This window comes from Hermetia illucens, chromosome 1 (assembly GCF_905115235.1).
Source record: "Hermetia illucens chromosome 1, iHerIll2.2.curated.20191125, whole genome shotgun sequence".
Classification (NCBI taxonomy): domain Eukaryota; kingdom Metazoa; phylum Arthropoda; class Insecta; order Diptera; family Stratiomyidae; genus Hermetia; species Hermetia illucens.
In genome coordinates this window covers 24156595-24178518 of record NC_051849.1, presented here as the reverse complement: position 1 = coordinate 24178518, position 21924 = coordinate 24156595, and the positions used below count along the sequence as shown (strand labels likewise).

Sequence of the window (21924 nt, the reverse complement as noted above, 5' to 3'; positions counted from 1 at the left end):
CTCGTTTCCTGACGGATCTTCCTTACTGAGTTCCCTCACCACGACAAGGTAGGTAATCGTCGAGGGAGTAGGAATAGGAAAGTTTATCAATTTATTATTATGCTGATGTGTTGATTCAGGCTGTGTTCAAATTAGAAGTGACAGCTCCGCATGTTGTCTGTGGGGAGCGTAGGACTGAAATGGGAAATGCTACGTGAGTGGGCTCTCTTGTCAGTCAGCAGTGTAGCTGCTGACAATTTTTGTTAACGTAGGGCTCAAACTAGTACATATGTCCGACATTTAATTCCCTAAAATTAGAGACCACGATTCTCCAGGTGGGCGTGGTCAATCTGCGAAGGTGGAAATGGTACTATTTGGCACGATAAACGGAAAACAGCTATTCCTGGCAAGATGTGGTTTCGGTTGTGAAGATGTCACCTCGAGGGATTTAAGGACGTTAGTGATTAGGAAGAGTTGTGTAGTGAGGAATTTGTCAGAGACTAGAATTTTAGATCCTACGGAGGTTTGGATATTGTCTGTCCGTTCAGAAAAGATTGAAGTTGAATGATTGAAGGATTGAATGAGGTCCTATTGCGGTAGTGCAGACTGGTTTCACATAAGAGCACTATTTACAGGTTATGTTCATTGAGAAACAACTCGAGCTTGTGTCTACGAGCTCCACCGATTAAAGAGTTTATTTTTAATTCAATGATCTTAACATCCACGGTTAGATGTCCTTGGGTTAATCACCGTATTAAACATCATCACAAATTGACGGATTTAATTGACTGACGGATATCCGCGATGTTTGGATTGGCTAATATTGGAGGAGCTGGTGTACTTGCCACTACGAAGTGCATCGGCAGTATGCGGATGGCCGAGCAAAAAAAGGCGTCGAAATCGCACGATTTATTGAGTTGGGCGGGTCCCTGATGGAGGAGTCCGTTTTTGGGCATTCCTCCTCACCTTAACTTGTGTAAAGTTAGGACACTTGAAGTAATTCGCGGAGTGGTCGCTTCCCCCGCAGTTCATGAATTTAGGACTTTTGTTCGGGGTCTTGGAGTATTCACTAGGCCCGTGTTTGGCATCAAATTTGACGCAGTTGGAGTTAGCAATTCGACGCCACATGATCGGCTCGCTAGCAGTTTCTGTATTGCAGAATTTCTTCTTTAATCATGATCATCATAGTCGAACTCGAAAATGACGTCAAATGTGATAAGCTACAGGCTCATCCTACGGCCTTTTGTCTTTGTTGTGACGAAGGGCTTGCTGAAATTATGCTGGAGATGCTTTGGGTCTTGAGATCCTCAGTGGAGGACTTCGTCTGGTTCAAGGGAAGGTCCTTAGTTGCGGAGTAGTCCTCCTTCTTTCCAAGGAAAATCTGATGATTGGATCTTCCTAAATTTATAACCAGAAAGTTTTTGATAAGCGAGTTGGAGGTCACGATTTCGGCGGATCTGAAATTTTCTGAGGGTTCTACAACCATGACTGGAGGATTTTTTTCAATCACTTACTTCCTCTGAGGGATTTGCTTTTGCCTGGATGTTGTTGGCTGCTGCTGCGCTGGTTGGGCAGGGATGATATGAATGGTATCCATTGTCGACGGTTGTTGCTTAATGGGGGGAGGGAGGCGACTCGTGCGGTTGCAGTTCCTGGTAGGGCTGTGAGAGCTGGCGCTGCTGTGGTTGCTGACGAGGTTGTGGGGATGGTGGGCCAGCGGTTGTTTTCGGGTTCAATCCCACGAAAGGATTACCCGAAAGGGATCCCCTCTAGTTTGCTGAAGAGACTCGCCGTCCGTTTTTTTAACGTAATGATCTACTGAATTTCCCCGACACTTATTGTCGTCAGTTAATTCTTGACGGTTCTGTTAGATTTTTAGTTACATCGGACTCCGTATCCTTTGCGTTTTTTCGCGGTCGATACGATAATGGTTCTGAGATATACTTAGATCTTGACAGACCCCCTGACTCCTGGCTCCTCTACTTTTGCTTATATCAGTTCTTACTTCCATACACTTTCCGGCATGAGTCCTCCTGTACAGATCCTCATAAATATGCCGGAAAATCGACGTATTGTGATGAAAATCATTCCGCGGGGATTGTTGTCCTTAGGGTAACACGCATCGAACATTCAACTTCATTTTAAGGAGAAGAGAAATACACAAGCCCAACATCCTAAATCGTGTTTGCAATGATAATAATTCCAGAAGTAACGTTGAATGCCATCATACAATTTTGAAATGATTGCTCCAACTAAACACACAAAAGCACCGCAATAAACTCAACAACCCTTTTGCATATAAAGGATATCCTTTTCATACTACAAAACATTGCAATGTCCCATGGTTTTTCCATCCATAAATTTACTCAAAGAATTTGAAGAGACATTCATGATGAAAGTGCTTTGTTATCTGCTCCCTACATGAAGGAGGATGATGGTCCTCCAGAAACTAGCTCAATATTTTATGTTTTATGGTGCAATGCAATTTATGTGCGGTTTCATTCAACTGAGTATACCAGCTTCTTTGGTCTCTCCTGCTTTGCCATCCCAGGCGTAGCAGACAGATCCTTTTAAGATGCTTCAAATGAGTTCATAATACAATATAAGGACTATTTTCATTTTACAGATGCCCAAGGAACTGAAACAAAGGATACAGGACTATTTCCAGACATCGTGGTCACTCAGCCATGGAATCGATATTTATGAGGTATGTAGCGTGTGTTGATATGAAGGAAGTTGTGGGAGGAATATTGACTTTAGCTGGTGTGATATATGGCGCTGAAAATTTAATAGAAGGAGGTCATCGAAAACTGAAGTAATATTTAGGAAGGATGCATATAGGATCCTTAATTGATTTTGATTGAGTATGTAAAATGCCACAAGGAAATCGTAGTTCCTTCCCATTGAATTGAACAAACCAATCGAACCAAGAAAAACATTATGTGCATGAACTGAAAAGCCAAATTTCATTACTCAAACATTTTGTCAGAAGGGATTCAAACTAAGCATTCGAACCTGTCTATGTGTCGCCTCCTTTTTCCTTGTACACATGTCACTGCAGAGAATATAATTGATGCTTCCAGACTTACAACTGAAAAGCAATGTCTACGCAAACATTCCAAGGGAAAAATTTCGAGATTTCAAGCACATGAAGTTGTCTATTCAGGAACCGTATAACTTTGGCTTGATACAACTCAATGGCAAAGGCAGACAGCTCTACTCTTTCGGAATACATTCAATTTATATTAATATGTCTTGCGTTGACAGCAAAGTAAATTTTTATTCGCATCCTTACAGATCAATACACATCGATATACACATTTCATTGGAATTCCCGTAGAACATCCGTCTTTTGTCATCACGTTTTTCCTTTCCTCGATAATTTAGTATCTTTTTCTTTTAAAGATTTTTTCTTAAAGATTACAATGCCATCTATTTTGCTTCTCTACCCCCACAAGACTGAACTTCTGTGTATATGCCCCTTCTCTTTAGTCCAAAAATTTCCAAAATTGCTCTTAAAATTCTTCGAGGTTTCAAGTGCTAAATGTGGCCAGTCGCATTCATTCCCCTGTTCGGAAGCGGGGTCGGCTCTTCTTGATCGATTGTGCCATTTTGCTTTGTGTGAGGCCTGATCTGGATGCAGTCATGAGGCTCTCAAATCACCATCCACCATATAAAGCCATCGTTGTTTCGGCCCACCATTTTGTCGCTTACCAGCGACTTCGATGTTCAGACCAATCTTGGAAAGTGAATTCTTATCAACCCGAATTACATTGCCATACTATCGAAGACGCCACACATCGATCACGGATATCCTCATTGCAGATGTGACCATGGCGTGTTCAACCCTATATTTTCATCTCCATTACGGCGAGGCGCCGTTTATTGTTTCTTATAGTCGGCCAGCACTCAGAACCATAGAGCAGATGTAAATTTTGGATTTGAGACATTCGTTGGTACATCGATCGCAAAGGACGCCAACTTCATATAAATTCTGGACACTTAGATCGACGAGGAAAGTATTATTTAGTGATTTCCCTGACAATGTTGGCTGAGAAACATTGAATACGACTCGAAGTTTTGTTGTTTTACTATCCTCTTTGCTCATGATAAGCAGGGTTCAAAAATTTATCCTGTTCCAGAACTTCCACCATATGAACAAGTTTGAGTAATTCTTCCATGATTGCTAGATAATGGCTTCTTAAGGCTTCAACGTTGGTCAACTGTGTCCCCAACTGTGACAGTCGAATATGTGCCCGTTTCTGAGAATTGCATAAGGTTTTTCGAGCCTCAGCACCTTGTTTGAACGGAGGGGTCACGCAGTTGACTGCAGGATAGACTGATGTGGAATACAGCTTTCTGGGAACCAAACTATCTCTCTCGGGGTTGTTTAGCTCTCCAGAAGTCATTCCGTTCGTCTGCCAAGAATTTTAGCGGGTGATGATAGAGGCATCCTGTATGAGGTGACTCCTTCTATTTACAAAATGCTATGGATCTACACCGAGGAGTTGAAAAACACCTCCCCCAATCCAAGGTGTTAGGCAGATAGTTTGCAGTCAGGGGGTAACTGATTGTATTCGAAAGCAGCCTTACTGATACCTGGTCGTCTCAATGAGTAATCTGTACTAAAAGGGGTTATCGCACGATGGATCTCCTTACCTCCATACTTGTGGGAATCATATGAGTGCACAAATGAATACAAAAGGAAACTCAAAACTAACAAGGGGATCCCATATCGCATACAAACTGGCCTATCAGGCCAGGAGAAGTTGGGAGGTGAAGCAGTGGAGTCGACGTCAACATGGGCCTATTGCAAAGGCCGCAACCAACAAAGTTTCCCGCTCAAAAAGCGCAGACAAACAAAACCATCTTTCAGGGTCACCATATCAGACGTCAGGAAGGAAACAGGTCTCAGCGACGCATCAAAGCGCAGCGACGATCAAATGGTATCTGCGCTATTAGGAGAACAGCTTGAAACCAGAGGAGGCCCTTAAGAAAGCTCGGGAAAGACCTAAGCTTTCAGCATCAGAGTCAAGAGAGCGAGGAGCAGCGGAAATCAGCCCGCAACAAGGAAATGCTTCCAAGAAACGTAAACCCGAAGCCAAGAAAAGCGAAATCTCGGGCCGATCAGGAGTGAAGGTAGGAGCCAGGAGATTAGCTATGCTAATGCGGTAAAGGGCATTCGACTGGCGATCCTATTTATTAGTATTTATTTACTCGTGAAGAGCAGGAAATAATTAAGGACTTTATCGTCATGAAGATGTGTGAAGGATGAATTACGAGCTCGTGTTTTCCGGCATACGCTTTCGATCAGGTTTTATGGTGCTAGACTGCACGACGGACGACACGATGGACTGGCTCAGGTTTATAGTCCCTAAATTGCCATAATGGAAGAGATGATATACCAGAGCGCACAAGGTGATGGTCTACCTTTCTAAAGCAACATCTATTGAGACGGGGAAGTTTCTACGCGTTTTTATCACTCAAAACATGAATCCTTACCCACAGTTATGGAGAGTTTTTAGATGCAAAGCGGAGGCCAAATCAAAATCCTTATGGTCGGGATAAATGACCGATTCTTGGAGGGTATTGAACGTCGTAACTGCCTCATCAATTACGGATACTCCGGAGGACACATAAGATAAGGCTAAAAGGGCAGTACCGATCGGGGAAATAGACTTGCTGCCCAGAGAAGACGAGATACTAACGACCCCTCTAGGACTCAAGTCGAGCAGCAAAACCCGAGGAAGTGCCACGTCGGAAGAGGAGGGAAATGCTCCGTCATGGAGAAGAGCTTCAAGCACTAACGGAGCCGATGGCAAAAATAGCCCAACTAAACCTCCACAAGGCAAAAGCTTCATCTGCAGTAATTGCGAGGGCTTCGAACTCGCCCTTGCCCTTGGATAACAGTGGAATAGTGATAACTCAAAACCCTTGGGTGTACCGGGAGCAGATTCGCTACAAGGAGAGAGTATGCAGCTAATTTGTGATTTCTCTTGTGCAAAGCCAAGAGCCTAAATTGATCTAAAAAAAAAACCTCAGATACATATCTCTTTCAGAGTTTCTAACCGGAAATTTCGTGGCTGTCCAAGTCTCATTGGAAGCCAGGGGAAGAGCTCGTGAGGCAGTCGTGGCATCAAAATACTCTCCACGAGACGACACCCGCAACCTAACGAAGTTAGTGGGAGGAGAGGGCGGTATCACTTCTTCTCGACTGTGATGCTAACACCCGCCATAAAGTCTGGGAAAACAGCGAAATTAAACTCTTCAACCGAGCGAAGCAAATCGGGGACTGGCAGAGGTAACTAGAAAAGGGCACTAGCGGCGTATAGCAACGTGATCAAGGAAGCAAAACGGAAGAGTTTCAGGGAATTCAGTAAAGAAATAGAACAAACCACAAAAGCGTCCAGGCTATATAAAGCTATAGCCAAAGACAAGGAAATATTTTCTATCTATTTGAAGAAGGAAGATGGGACATTTTCCAAGAATGAGGCGCACAAGCTACATCTGCTTCTCACAACTCATTTCCCGGGGTTCCGGAGTTCCGGGTTCCACTGTGGCAATAGCATTCTGTCTGACGCCCCAACAACGGATAGAAGGGTAGAAGAGATATTGGAAACTGACGAAAGAGGTATGCTGGGAAGCTAGAGTAAAATGGGCAGTGGGAACCTTTAAACCACAAAAGCCATCCGGAATAAATGACATTTTTCCAGCACCACTCCAGATAGGCCTCGAAATCATCTCTCTTAAGAGTAGTAAGGGGCAGCATAATCTTGGAATTTAAACAAAGGGCATGGAGACGGGCAACAGTAGTATTGATTCCGAAAAGGGGTAAACATTTTTCAGACCAATCTGCCTGACATCGTTTGTAATTAAGGCGATGGAGAAGACCATAGATATTAGAAATATTACAACCCCCTACATCCATGACAGCAGCTTTGCTAGGCAGGACGGTCAACCGAAACTGCTCTACATCAGCTAGCGGATGTATTACTAAGGGAATAGCATTGTGTGCGTTTTAGGACATCGAAGGAGCGTTCGATAACACATCGCAAAAGGAGATACGAGATATCTTAATCCGCAAGGGGGTGGAAAACACCCTGGCCCTCTGGATGGTCAAAATATTAGAGACTAGGTCAATAGTCAGTACCGACAGGTACAAATCCTGTTGTCATGAACCCTACTCAAGGTTGTCCAGAAGGTGTGGCACTATCACCAATAATGTGGAGCATGGTAGTTGAGGAACTCCTAGGAAGCTAACAAACACTGAAATATAGGTCTAGGGTTACGCTGATGAAATTTTTTTAATATGTAGGGGCAAATATGATGATACCCTTTGTGACAGACTTCAAACCGGAATGTGAATTATTAGTAATTGGTGGTGGGATCCGGCTGCCGTCTCGTTGGAAGTAGCCCGATGCCACGACAGCCCCTCGAGTTCTTCCTCCAGCTTCCAGTGAGACTTGCACAACCTTAAGGCCTCCCATCAGTAACTCCGAAGGGCATGTATGGTATGGTTTAAATTACTATAGGAATAATGTAAGCTCTTCGCTTTTTGGAAGAGGAGTACCATGCTTCCCCGTTGGAGACCGCAAATCTGCCCCCGGCACACCCAGGACTCCTGAGCCACCACTAGTTCAATGTTATTCTTGGAAATTGCCCCCTTACCGTAGGTGCAGCTTTTGCGTGGTGAAGGTTTACCTGGGCTAATAATGCTGTCCAGGAACACCGTTAGTGTTTGGAGCTCTTTCTCCCACTGTCGGATTATCACCCTCTCCTCCGACATGGCACTTTATTGCATGCTTCTTTCCACCCTAAGCCCTGGTCGGCCAGTGTCTCCTCTTCACTAGGCAGCAGGTTTACTTCCTTCCTTGACCCAGTCCTTTCAACTTCTATAGCTTCGAGATACCTTCGGGGGCCTCCAGTACATTTTCCACTAGATGTTTCCTCCGAAGTGTCTTTCCTTGGCTTTACCCTGTCCACATGCACAGGTATGTTGCCAAATCTATAGTTGATATGACCACTTCCAAAGATCGGCCGAGTCTACCGTTGCCCTCTGCCTTCCTTCTGAAGACGCTCTATAATCGCGTATGGAGATTCCCATCTCGAGCAATTAGGAGGCCTATGAGATCTTCTATTTCTAGTGCTATAACCTTAGGAACAAACTCTGTCACCATGTGTGCTCCTGGTATATCATCCCCAGTGCATGTCAACTGTTCTGCTTCTTCCCAGCTTTGCAGTTTAGGAATTTTAGACCTAAGTCATTGCGGAGTATCTTCCGTCGCGCAGTTCACCAATAACGGTTTATGTCAGAAATGCCTTCAATTCCGCAACATGGAGGTATCTTTTCCGGATATTGAGGGACTATCTGAGGAAACGCTCCCTGCTCTATGAGACACTAGAGCGCCAAAGGAGGGCGAAAATCACGTCGGGAGTAGCACAGGGATCCATCCTAGGGCCGAACGTCTGGAACGCTTCTTATAATAGTCTGCTGAGACTCGATATGCCCGAAAAGTGCGCCTGGTCGGTTATGCAGACGACGTTGCGGCACTTGTTGCCGGACGCACTGTTGAACAGGCGCAAAGCAGACTTGGCATATTGATGCGAAGGATAAGTGGATGAATAACTGCTCACGGTTTCAGCCTTGCTTTGGAAAAAACCGAAGTAGTCATCTTGATCAGAAGGAGAATCCCTACCATGCGTCCCATATCGATCGGCCAGTTGACTATAGAGTCAAAACCAGCGGTTATATACCTTGGTTCGATGCTCGACTCGAAGATGAGCTTCTTCGAGCACAGGACAGCTGGAGTTCCTGCCTTGAGTCGGCTAATGGCGTATGTCGAGGGTCCTTTATCTACTAGGAGACGTCTCTTTATGGGGGCAATGCAGTCGGTTCTTCTCTATGGCATACCTCCGAGCCATAGAGAAGAACGATTGCCCTTAAGGCGATGCCCTTAACAAGGAGGTGCATCGTAGACGCCTTGCTCAACTGCAGAGGCGAGGAGCTTTGTAAGTGGCGTCTGTTTATTGCACCGTCGCCGAACCGGTTGTAATGGTGATCGGGAGTGATCCACATTGCCTTCCTTGTCAAGGAGCGTAAAGCTATCTACCGCCGTAAGGGCGAGAACATAAGAGAGGTGGTTGCCTGTGAAGAACGTTAACTCACCCTTCCCGAGTGCACCTTTCTTGGCAAAATGAGCCAAGCGGCAGATGGACTGCGCGGCTCATCGACAAATTAGACCCGTGGTTGAACCGAATGCACGGTGAGATTGATTACTTCCTAACCTAACTTCTAAGTGGGCATGAATGTTTTCAGTCTTACTTGCAGAGGATTGGGAAGGCGCGATCTCCTGATTGTGTGTTCTGCAATGGAGTGGTGGACGACGCTGAACACACCTTTTTCTCTTGCGAGAGGTAGGACGGCTTTCGTCTTTATGCAGACACAGGCGAGTTCTCTCCAGAAAACATTGTCAGAGAGATGCTGAAGAGCGCTGGCAGCTGGAATCGTATTGCGTATTATGTTCGGGCTCTTCTTCTTGCGAAGAAAATTGAACTCGACCGGCGGAGTGATCAGACGGTAAGGGGTTCCCTGAACTGACAACTCCCTTCCTCCCCTCCCCTCCCATTGGTGAAAAGAATTCCGTGACTTGAAGGCTCCCAAATTCAGGAGACCAGGACGGCTAGCCCCAACTAATATGTCAAACGGTTCCAGGCTAGTTCTCTGATGACAGGGAGGTGTTTAGTTGGTATTTGAACAGCATGCTGTTGCGGGAGTCCAACACTCTGTGCGTAATCTCATTCACCTACCCTACTCCAAAAAAAAAATCTTCCTATAGAACTGTTCTTGGAGTCGCTGCAGAGTTTTCCCTGCTGGTAATCTGAGATTTTTCCGGCTTAAGTCTGAGAATTAGAGAGGTGCTTCCATGCTTCTTACCATAATATTCAGGTATTTCAATCTTTGTTAAATATTGCGCGGAGTTCAGTTCTCCGATCTACCTGTTCTTCATAGATTTCGAAAAAGTTTACGCAGTGCATCTCTAGTGCTATTGGCAGGGGTATTACAGCCAAACTAGCAACCGCTATTGTAGTGACATCTGAAGACACAAAATATGACGTGCTGCATGAGTCGAAATCTCCGAAAAATTTCAAATCCAGAGCGTTATCTGGTCCTAAGGACGTAAAAGAGTTCAAGGGATGATGTAATTTTTCTTCAAACATTGATTACGCTGGTGCCGGCTTGCTCTCTTATCAAATCATGCATCTTCAATAAATGGCTTTGCTCTATACCTGGTGAAGGGTGCAAACAGAGTCGGACAACCAATCAAGGTTTTCAGTCTGACTGGTCATCGCACTTTTCCTATCTGTTGTGGCGCGGCAGGATTCGCGGCATTTGAAATTTATTTCGAATGTCGCGAATACCAGCGGACAGATGACGTCACCGGCGCTCTACTCAGTTCAGAACTCATTACAAGAGTGAAGAACAGAGTAGGTGACGAAAAACGTCAGATAGGAAAAATAATGGTTGGCAGTCACGGAAAAGGAAAGATTTTCGTGCAGAAAGAAAACAGTTACATACGGAAATCAGTATTATTTCTAATATCTCCGAGTTATAATAAGAGTAATTTCTTGAAATTGTGTATTGAACTTTGCAACATACGAAAAATATGCCAAAAACCTATTTCGAATAATAAAAGAATAAGAGGTTAAATACAAGCTCCTAAATTTGACTGAGAACTCTTATACTGTTATCACGAGCAGAGTATTGAAGGTATTGATCAATTTGTATATCGAGGAGGCAGCTGCATTGCAGGATATACCATTCAATAGAATCAATTATCACAGAATGGCTCATGAGTTAGTCGCCATAGAGCTGGAGCTAGGTGGCGCAAAAAAAGTTGAGGAGGAGTGTAAGCTGCTAGGAAAGTTCTGGAAAAATTGATGCACATTATTAAGAACCAGGTATTGTATTATATAATGGTTCTCCCGTGATACTCCACATAAGGGTCTTATGGGAAACTTATATTAAACTGACATAAGAGGGACGTACATATCGAACTTTTTAAAAGCTATATATGTCACAAACATTCTTTGTTGTTTCTTTTGGGAAATACATATTTTGCAATTACGGCTCTTCTTAGGCTCCTCCAGTGCCCAGATGACATTTCGTTCCCACATATTTCATCGTATCATGAATCCACAGATCTGAAAAGTCAATCCGAGTCGCAATAAAATACATTAAATGTAAACCAACGCTTCCAGTCTGACAGGTCATCCCACTCTTTCTGTTTGCTTTAGCGGCCAGAATAATGAGAGTTTCGCGAAATTCAATTACTGGAATTAGAATATTTGCGATGACAGTGCGGGAGAACTTCACCTTGAAAGCACAAAAATAAGATTCGATAGCGGCGGTGACAGAAAAGCGTGTTCGATTTAATCATTCTTAAGAATTTTAGATAACGATAGTGGGGTCGGCAATATTGTAATGATTTGGTCTACGTCATACATTCGATGGTGTTATTTTTTACGACAACCTCCGCGGTTTCCTAGGGTGAGATAATCCTTGAATCTCTCTTTCATGTCATTCTACATTTTCTCTTGCCTCGCACTCCCAGCATTGCATATTTTCTGTCAGAGACATCTCGTCTTCTCTTTTGATGATGACAAATTATTTGTACTGAATACGGCTCCCCACCTATCCGCACACGATTCTTGACGTGATTCTATGGCCTTTGGAGGGGCGAAAATTGAAACTGTGTTTAAACTTAACTCTTCATTCATTTTGAGACACTTGAATTTCACAGTCCTGCTACTTAAGTAATATCACTCCTGGATATAAATTTTTTTTGAAAGTATTTGTGTATCATTACCACGTTTCTCTCGAGGATAAGTTTGGGGGATGCATGGTACGAATGAAAATTGAGTAACTTTAACAGCTTTAGATAATGATTCCATGATTGGGTTGACACTTTAATAGTCTAAGAAAACTAAATATACTGGCGGCACTTAAGATGACTACATATAGGAGATTTGGCTTTCGGCGCAGTGCTTGAATTTGTCTGATGGAAGAAAAGCATTGCACATGTTGGGACGATCTTCAATTACCTGTGAAGGAAAAATTTCCCGCATTTACTCTGGTGTCAGTGTATGACACACGTGCCATTTAGCTATCTTGTTCTTCAATTTCCTAGAATTGCTTTGATTTCCGAACTTGATATAATATAGGAAAAATCCGTGACCAAATTAGGTATCATTTGCTGTAGTCACACGCAATTCCCTTTCGTGCTCATTGCGCGGAATTACAAACCCACTTGATGTTATTCTGTATTTCAGGACGACTACATATGTCGCAATATACACAAAGGCATAATTTCTACAAATGATACACAGCCTTGGTTGACGCAATAATTAATTTGAGTAGTTTCACCCCCATCCGAAATTAAAGTACATATGTATGTACACATTTCCTCCATCTCGCTATCGATAATGTGTTTCTATCTTGCCACGAATATGTTCCTTAAGAGGAGGAAGAGTACACCCACCATCTACTACACGACCTTCATATGTTGTTCCCATCCGCGTAAACTTTCCCGTTCCCAGGATGTCATGTGTGCATGCACCACAGTTGAAAGGAACACATTTTTGAAGAATGCAAACAGACTGATGATGCATCTGCGGAGTCGTCTGCACATTTTGGAAATATATTGCAGATACTCTCATATGAGGAAAGCAGAAATGCATGCAGCATGCACAACCTGGGGACAAATATATGTACGTCAAAAAGATTTATATCCACATGAATGGAATATAAAACTGAACCTGTGATGGTACTTGAAGGTTATTTAGGAAAGGATACTTGACGTGAGCAGTTTCCGATGACAACGTTCATATATGGTTAAGTGTATAATTCGAACTCTATGCCTATAAGAGAGAAATGGGGAACAAGCACAGCCACGTCATCAGGGTAAGCTTGAACGTATATTGGCAAATTTTGCAGTTCTCATAGTAGTGAATCGATCAGGGTACTCGCCAGAAATGGTGACAGTACCCTTCCTTGGAGGCAGCCTGTCGTTGCTACTGTTGTTAGGTAGCGATTGACACCCACTTCAGCACACATCAATCTTTGCATTAACATGGTATGGATCCACTTAATTAAAGCATCATCAACACCATGCGCTCTGGCGACATCACAAATTTTTTGAAAAGACGCGCAGTCAAACGCCCCTTCACTGTCGACGAACATCCCCATTGCGTACTCACCATTCAAAGTTGCATCCTCCATCTTTGAAACCAAAGAATTAACAGTAGACTCACTGGACTTTCCACGCTGGTAAGCACGTTGGTTTTCATTAAGTGGGTGTGACCTAAGTGCTTTCCCACGAATGTGACGTTCAGCCAGTCTTTCCAAACTTTCAGCAAGAGTGCAATCAAGCTGATCCGTTCTTTGCAGTTGAATTCCCAGGTTTGGGTATGAAGACTACCTTAACTTTCTGTCAAGATGTAGATACATAGCCCGAAGCAAGACTTTCTAGAAAAATATTCCTTAGCAAGCGGTCTAAATTCTCCATACCCTCCTTTAGTATTACAGGATAGATGCCATCCATGCTAGGTGCTTTGCTGCTTTCACCTTTTCATTGGTAGCAACTGCTTTCGCAGTGCTCCTGTTCATCTTGCAGCAGGGTGTTGAAGGGGTTGGAAGTACCATCAGCTCTTCCCCTACCACTGCTCTCACCCGTTCCCCCCGATGATGTACCATCCGGTTTTTTAAGACAGTCCAGGTTGGCCAACTCATCCCTTTTCAGGACTCTGCACCGCCTTGAAGTCTCTCTTTCGCCTTCCAGTTCCTCGCAGTACACTCTAACGGAACCTCGTCTTATATTCACGCTGTGAGTTCCGGAATCTTCCAATCCAATCTTCCTTCTTATTGCTTTTGAAAGCACGATTCAGAAATCGCCTGGTTGATTTTCTGAGCTTTTCTAGCTCCCGGTTCCATCTAGGAAAAAGTGGAGTACTATATGTTGACTTCCCCTGAGTACATTCTGACTCTTTTGGTCCAGTTCGAATATCAAGCTGAAACTCACGACGTTTGTAAATTTTTCTTTCCTGGCATTTATAAACTTTACCCTCCAGTGTGCGAAGTCCATGCTCGGGTTCTGTTCACCCAACATGTGGATTACGTCCTCTGCCTTCCTTCCAGAGCCCGGTAACCAACATCTGGCATATTTTGTCCAGCGCAGGACTGGATTACTTGCTGGAGCCATTTTAAGGAAGTCTCATGAGTTATTCGTTTTTAGAATGATGGGGTCCTAAGCCCGCATCAACTTAATGCTGGACCGGACCAAATGGGGAGCAACTTACTCCCTCTTTCCTGGTCCACGGACCCCTCGCTTAGAGCTTGCACCCAAGCTTTTAAAAAAAAGTCAAGTGACGACGGCTTTACGGTTTCTTACCGACGATTTGCCTCTGCCCTGGTAAGAAACCGTAAAGCCGTCGCCGCTTGACTTTTTTTTAAAAGTCTCATGAGTGCACTCCAAATGGACACGATCATCGCTAAAACCTTGATTGTTAAATCTTCGCTTCGTTTCAGGCTCAAGCATTTTTTTTCCCCACAGGCATTCCCAGAGGGTGGTAAATTGTCCATCTGACATTTTGCCATCCTTGGAGGAACCTCGCACGGCAGCGGTCAGAACTGGGTCTGCTTCTTGCGGATATGTCCTCTTCCTCCCTGCCTTCGTGCCCGCATTCCTAAGGGAGAGACCAGCTTTATTGAGATCTCCCTCGCTGACTCGATCACCTGCTGGCACGCCGGTCGTAATCCCCGCGGGACGCGTGGATGTAAGCCCTGGTGCGGAGCACAATAAAGCGTTGGTCTCCATAGAAGTGTTGGTCTTACGCTTCTTGCGTGCATTACCGCTGACAGAAGAGTCTGTTACGTCCAGTGTGGATCTCACCAGGGCTACCAGTTTATTCCCGCCTTCCGGCGAAGATTCAGCCTTATTCCCAAGGTGCTGAATCTTCCTTCACAGTCCCTTCTTCTGCCGGAGGCTTCGGACCTTTCCAAGTTCCCAGTATCTACGTCATCAGCTTCCCTTTCTCCCGCTCTTCCTGGTGCAGGTGAAGGAGAAGGTTCTGACAGGCAGAATTCAGCCTGTAGTCCCCCCTCCTTAGCGGCTGAAGCTCCTTTCTGTCGAGCCTTCCTCTGTCGTTTGCGGGTAGATTTGGGCTGTACGACCGCGGACAGTTTTTAGTTTCTCCCAAATTGAAATTTTCCGTATTTTTGTTTCTGCTACCTTCTCCGTGGGCACGAAATGCAAACTTTCCACTGAGTCGTAAGCACGCGTTCTACAGATTTATCTATAGGGTGATGTGAATGGGGTCAGGCTTCTAAAATCCGCGCCTCGGCCGTGACCATGATCATGGGTGGATTCGAACTCTGTGACTTCTTACCACTTGGAGAGTTTAAATTCTTTGTTTCCGTAATTTGAACTAGTAAAAACTGTTTCTTTTTAGGGATTGCGGAGTCCTAAGTCCGCATCCATTTATTGTCGGACTGGACCAAGTGGAGAGCAACTTGCTCCCACTCTTTATGTTCCACGGACTACTTTTTTTGGGTTAACACCCAAAGTTCAAAAATGAAAAGAGGGACGAAGACGGCTACGGTTTCGTGCCAGGGCAGAGGCAACTCATCAGATGCTGCCTCACCTCTCTGTACGAATTATATTCAGCCTAAATCTGCCTATAGTTCGGACTAAAACTTGGCCGGAGCTAAACAATTTCTTTTTAGGGATTGCAGAGTCCAATTGGTCCAATCCGACATCGACTGGATGCGGACTTAGGATTCCCTCAACCTTCAAACAAAAATTATTTCGCCTCAGCCTAGTTTGGGTCTGAATATATAAGGCGAATCTCACTTGGATCCAATTTGCTTCCATGTTGTGTTTGCGATTATACATAACGGAGCAATTACCACGTCTCTTATCACTTTCGGTCGTGGTCATACACGCACTAGCGATCAGCCGTCCCCCTCAAACGAGTTTTCAACCAGGCAGCCATCAAACTAGATCTCGCTAACGCATGCGTAATGTTTGACCTTAGCTAGAACAAGTGTTATGATTGCATTTAATAATATGTAGCATGAGAAAAACTACCTCAAAGCAACAGATCAACGAACGCTTCTAGCGGTTGCAGAAAGGACTGAACCCGGAGGAACGCTGGCAGGACAAGTATAGGAAGAGCAAAGATGCTGTTGGATATTGACTATGTATTTCCGTCCGTCTAGAAAGCTAAAAATTACAGAGGTGTGGATAAAAATTGAGGATCTCAGAAAGCTTAAAAGCGATTCCACATTACATGCGGAGTCGAAAGCTTTCCTTTGGTCTGCGAGACAGGCTATGGTGGGTGTCCTCCGATTAATACCGAGAAAGATATCACTCCTGACGACAAGAAGTGCGTGTTCAACCGGGAAAAGAGTCGTTCGAATCAATGTACTAGTCTTTCAAAAATTTATTGGTCTGGGGATGAAGAATGGATGGGGAAGTGGGTGTTGAAATGTTGAGAGTCCATTTTTTGAAGACTATGGAAGGGATTTTGTCGAGACCCACTGATTTTTTAGTTTTGGAAACTGCAATCACAGTCTCCACTCTATTTGGGCTAACAAAATGAATGGGAGGAACATGATCATATTCATCAGGATCGGTGAGAGGTCGGGAAAAGGATTTTGGCTAGGGTTTGGACGGTAGGTGGGGATTGGAGTGGGTCCATGGATTCGCTCACAACACTTTTGAAGCCTTGATCGCAAATATGGAGGATGCAACGATGCGTTTGAAGGGAGCAGTTTGCTAGGATGTTCACCTTTTCGGAGGTGAAAATATTTTGGAGAAGGATAGTAGTTTGTTGGGTTCTTTTACCTAGACGAGGGCGAGGTTTTCTTGAGTTTCCTGAAGGTTTCAGGATTCAATTTTATGCTGGAGAGGCGCTGTGGAGATAATTAGTATAAAGAGGTAAAATTGACCTATCAAGAGAATGAATTTCGTCACAGAGAGGACAGGATTGAGGAGATCTATTTCTAAATCGTCTACGCCTTAGGGTACGGTTGTATTTAATATCCTCAAGCATATCACTAGGGAGAGAAATAAGGTTGCGGTAGTTTAGTGAACGAGATGGTATCAGTTCGTCACATACTTGCTGAATTACTTCAGGGCATTGATGAAGTGTCCAATCTATGGTATCGTTGGAACGAAGGAGGAGCTGTTCAAGTTTGTATTTGAAGATTCGGTTCTGGAAGTCGGGGACTAAGGTCGGTTCTGTCAGGGAGTGTTACATCTGAGACAACGGCACCGTGGTCACTGGTATCGGGTACTGTTTCTAGGAAGGGATAAGTATTGCGATTGTGTTTGAGGGTTAGACTGCTGGTGATTAGGAAGTGGTCAAAGTGTGAATGGTAATATCCTTTATTAAAGGTAGGAATGGCTGGGCTGAAGTGGAATAGGTTGATATTGGGATGAGAATTGGTTAGGAAGCGGTGGAGAATTTCCCTGTTCTTTTCCAACCGTTCATGGAACCGGGACAAGTGCTGGCATTGGCTACCTATAATTTCGGACCAGGATTTGCCCGGTCTTGCTTATGCGGCGCAGATGGATGGGATATTACGGGTATCATGGGCATTAAAGGGTTGTTCGGGGCAGTAGACAGCAGCAAGGAAAACCAAGGACGATTGGGATATAAGGGTAACCTCAACAGACTTGCATCTATTGGGTGGAGGAAACAATTGTTTGGAAAAGAAGAAAAAACCGCAGATCATTCGGCCTTGATAATTGAACTGTCGACGGTCAGTTCGAAAAAGGTTGCAATTGGGGAAATTGGGTCTGTCCTGATATTCGGCTGCAATATCAGGTTCACACATGACCACTATGTGGGGTTTATGCTCGCCAAGAAATAGCTCGAGGTGATGTCTGCGAGCGCGGCCGATGATAGAGTTGATATTCAACTCAACGTTTCTAACATCCAACAATGGACCGACCATTACGTTCAACATCTGCAGGAATTTTGACGATCTTCTGGCAAAGTCAAGGAAATCGGAGTTGGAGATGTTCGAAGAATTCATCTGTTGGGAAGATGTGGAAATTGGGTTGTTACTTTGCAGGGCATCTGCGAAGGACACAGATGGCCATGTGAAAGCGGGATTCGTGATCGTTCTGGGAGTTAGAATAGAACGGGAAGGTGGTGTTGTTCAGATAACTAGGAATCAAAAGTGGTCCGGCTGGAAGCCTTCTGGTGTTCTGTAATTTCAGCAGATGAGAAAGAAGCGTGCAGACCTCTGAGGATAAATCTTGTTGTTTTGTGGGAAGTGGGGGTATAGGTGAACAATTACCTACTCTCTTACCTCTTAACTACTCTCTGGGCCTGAAATTAGCCACCCCTTCTCCTTCCACTCCCGGAGCTTTAAATGGGATCAAATGTCCAACATGGACTCACGTTTATAACATTGCAATTCAAAAATATATATTTACTCTTCCATCAAAGCGATCTCCCAATCAAATGTTCAGTCAAGCAAATATTTCCGAGGAGAAACTTCTTGGTCCTTCAAATACATCACTTCCAGGATCTTGCTGAGGATTGATGGAATAAATAAACAACTTTCATATATCCATTTCCATGCCAAAAGGATAAGAAATTACACGCAGACCTGAACATCGAGTTCTATCCAATACGGAAAATCATGAAGTTCCCAGACAGAAAGGAGTCTTTCTGCTACCCTCCTATCTTGTCCTTAAGATTCAATAAGTGTGGTAGAGTTGAACCGTAGATGTGTCTGAATATTTGTATGTAGGTATGTTTAATGGTGTTCTCATTCTGACTTTCTTTACAGACACTCAAGGAATTTCCTGAAGAACTACGTGGCGACGTTTCAATGCATCTACATCGTGAAATCCTTCAACTTCCGATTTTTGAATCAGCGTCGCAGGTAACGTCATCGTTATTTGGATTTAAATTGAAAGCTTCAAGTTTGGTTGAATGGTTCTTTCGCAAGTGGATCTTGATCTCCAGGAGTTTATCATTTTACATTATTGCTGTGTTATTATGGAAGGATATTTTGTAATATTTTTTAACTTCATTACGGAACATCAATATCTAAATTTCAATATCTTATCGGTTCAGCTTCACCGATTCCGCCCACTGGAATCTCCAGTAGATCCAATACCACTTGCAAAAGAATTTCCGCACAATAAGTTTAAAGCTGCGGTATTCGCGCGACATCAGTCGAGAAGGGAAAATGAACCCCCTCAGGACAAATCGTCCTTAATCACAACAACATTTATGAACACGTTTTCTCCATTTCTTTACAGGGTTGTCTAAAATTGCTTTCGCTGCACATAAAAACCAACTTCTGTGCTCCTGGCGAGTTTCTTATCCACAAAGGAGACGCATTGAATTACATTTATTATTTGTGCAACGGTTCAATGGAAGTTATCAAGAACAATATGGTGGTGGCCATTTTAGGTAAGATTTAAGATTTAAGGGAAGTACCCCAGCATGATCCTGAACGGCATACGGTACAAATCGTGCTTTTGACATGGACCATTTTTTCATCATTCCAGGCAAAGGTGATTTAGTAGGCTGTGACTTAAACGTACATGTGCTGGCAAATGGCCAAATAACGAATGCATCAGCTCCTCCTGGAGCAGACACGGTGGTGAAGAGTAGCAGTGATGTGAAGGTGAGGCAAATTTCACAGTCCTTTTATCGCGTAGTGCTTCAATCCCATTTTAGATGATAGAAAGGACATGAACTATCGTTTTTATGGTAAACAAGCAAATGGGTTTTGTGTTGCATTATGCATGTCATATCAAATTGAAGAGGTGCTTTACCTTCAGCAGACGCCTGTGTTGCACCTTTCTGACACCCTCAAAAGAGAGTATCCCAGAGCGTAGTTTATGCCGGTGCCCATAATAAATTCAACAAACAAGTACCCTTTTATAGAGGCAAACATCCCGGTTGCAAATTGAAAGCTGATGAAACTAATCCGGTTAAGTCCGAGAAAAATTTCACAGTGAAAGCAGCTTTTCTGCTCCTCATTTCCTCTCCAGGTCAACTCGATGTTTTAAGCACTGCAATTCAATTATCTCGTCCTGTATACCCTTAGTGTTTGGGGCTTAACAACGTGTCGGAATAAAAATACCTTCCTCTTTGCATTCCAGTCACGTTTGTGCTATTTCCCTATCAAACTGATAAATGGCTTGTGTTGTTCAATGGTTTCATGGTTCAATGATGTCAGACAGCACGTTTCACGCTTAAGGAATGCGCTCCTCTGGGCAGATAAGCTGAAATATCGATATTTCACTTTTATTTTGCTATTGGGGTTAATTTTAAATAAATATGCCCATCGCCCAATATCAAATAAATTTTCCTATGACATCCGACTAGCAACATTTCCACCTTTATTGAAATTGTTTTTTTTCTGGGTTCCCATCAATGGATTTCTATAAATTTATCGAACTTCCAGGAGATACTTTGTGTGTAATTATTTGGCGCATTCTCAAAAAGGACACTTTGAAAGATTCCAGTGTCACTAGCAACATATAGTTAGGTCTCCATGAAGACTTCATTACAGTTCGGACAATCGGGCGGACTGTCAAATTTAAATCTAGAAATGTCTACTACATCCAAGCCACTTGGTAATTTGGATGAGATCGAAAAGAATTTGTAAGCTATTCATCTGCTTCTTGTATTGACAACTGATATCTCACAAAGGAGTTTCCGTTTTTATAGTTGCCAACATCTGAACCGTTTGCCTGAACTGGTAGAAAATTATGTCCTACATCTCAGCATTTCCGCTGATTTCCTCTCATGTGACTCTCTCTATAGTTCAAATATGATTGCCTCGGGATTGTCCTGGTCTATCGTTAACTTCCAGGACATACCACGGTCAGTTCTACCACCAGAAAAGACCTCACCCACCATTCAGGAAGTAACTAACACCTTCTATGACCAGAACTATATTCATTTTTTGTCAGCAGCTATGGTCTCCATTAGAACTTTCCGTAGCATTGGTTGCAAAGTGAGGTAGTGGAGGGGGAGAAAGAGGAAAGAGGTGGGGGCTTTAGAATATACTCAAAATATTTCCTACTTATCGTAAACGGCACCTAAAAATGATAGAAATTTATGGGCTGGCAACCTGCAGATTTGGAAACTTTGCCATTATCGAAACGTCAATTTCACGAAAAGGGGCTAGCCTCTCGGCTAAGACCTTTGACTATCCGACTATAATTGATTTCTGGAATGTGCGTACACTTCTCGGCAACGGCGAACGCGAATTGAAGCAATATAACTTGAACATTCCGAATCTAAGCGAAGTAAGATGGTACGACTCTGGTGGGTACTCCTTTTCCTCTTGCCACACTGATGACAGAGCGCTTTTTTACTCTGGAAAGCGAAGTTGTAGCAGACTCGAAGCCGGTGTCAGATAGTTTTTACAGCTTCCACCGCCTCACTACAGGTGGCACATTTTTCGAACACGGAGGTTGCCATAAGGTCAGTTGGGTTTCGATCGCACGACATCGTACGGACAATCGAAGTGATCGCTTTGCCATGAGAGATTTAGTAGTTGCCTCCTGAATCAGCATAACAAGAGAAGCGTCGACATCGGCGTCGAAAGGGAACACCATTTGATAATCGTTCACATTCGTTCGTGTGCTGCGACACCTTGAAAATATTGGGTCGTCATCAAAAATGCTTTCTTTGGGGTGCTGCAAAAATCATTGGCCGCGTCCTGAGGAGGTGTCATAAGATCGGCCTGACTACTGAATTGTAGAAGTGAGTCGATGCACGAAAGGGATTGAAAGCCCTATTAACCACTGCAAGCGATGGCAACTGTGACGCGCTTTAGCTCCGATACCAAGCGCTATCCCCGAAAGATCAACGTAGCGTGCGCCATGACAAAAGCGGATT

The 21924-nt window shown here is 43.8% G+C and overlaps 1 protein-coding gene across 3 annotated transcripts in view; it reads left to right on the top strand.

The window, feature by feature from the left end:
- LOC119646646 (potassium voltage-gated channel subfamily H member 8) overlaps positions 1-21924 on the top strand; it is a 263584-nt gene that overhangs the window by 233598 nt on the left and 8062 nt on the right. For all 3 annotated transcript variants that reach the window (XM_038047162.1, XM_038047161.1, XM_038047160.1), the window contains exons 12-15: positions 2606-2686; positions 18845-18940; positions 19323-19476; positions 19575-19693. In XM_038047162.1, coding sequence (XP_037903090.1) covers positions 2606-2686; positions 18845-18940; positions 19323-19476; positions 19575-19693 — 450 coding nt within the window. The remainder of the gene's footprint in view (positions 1-2605; positions 2687-18844; positions 18941-19322; positions 19477-19574; positions 19694-21924) is intronic.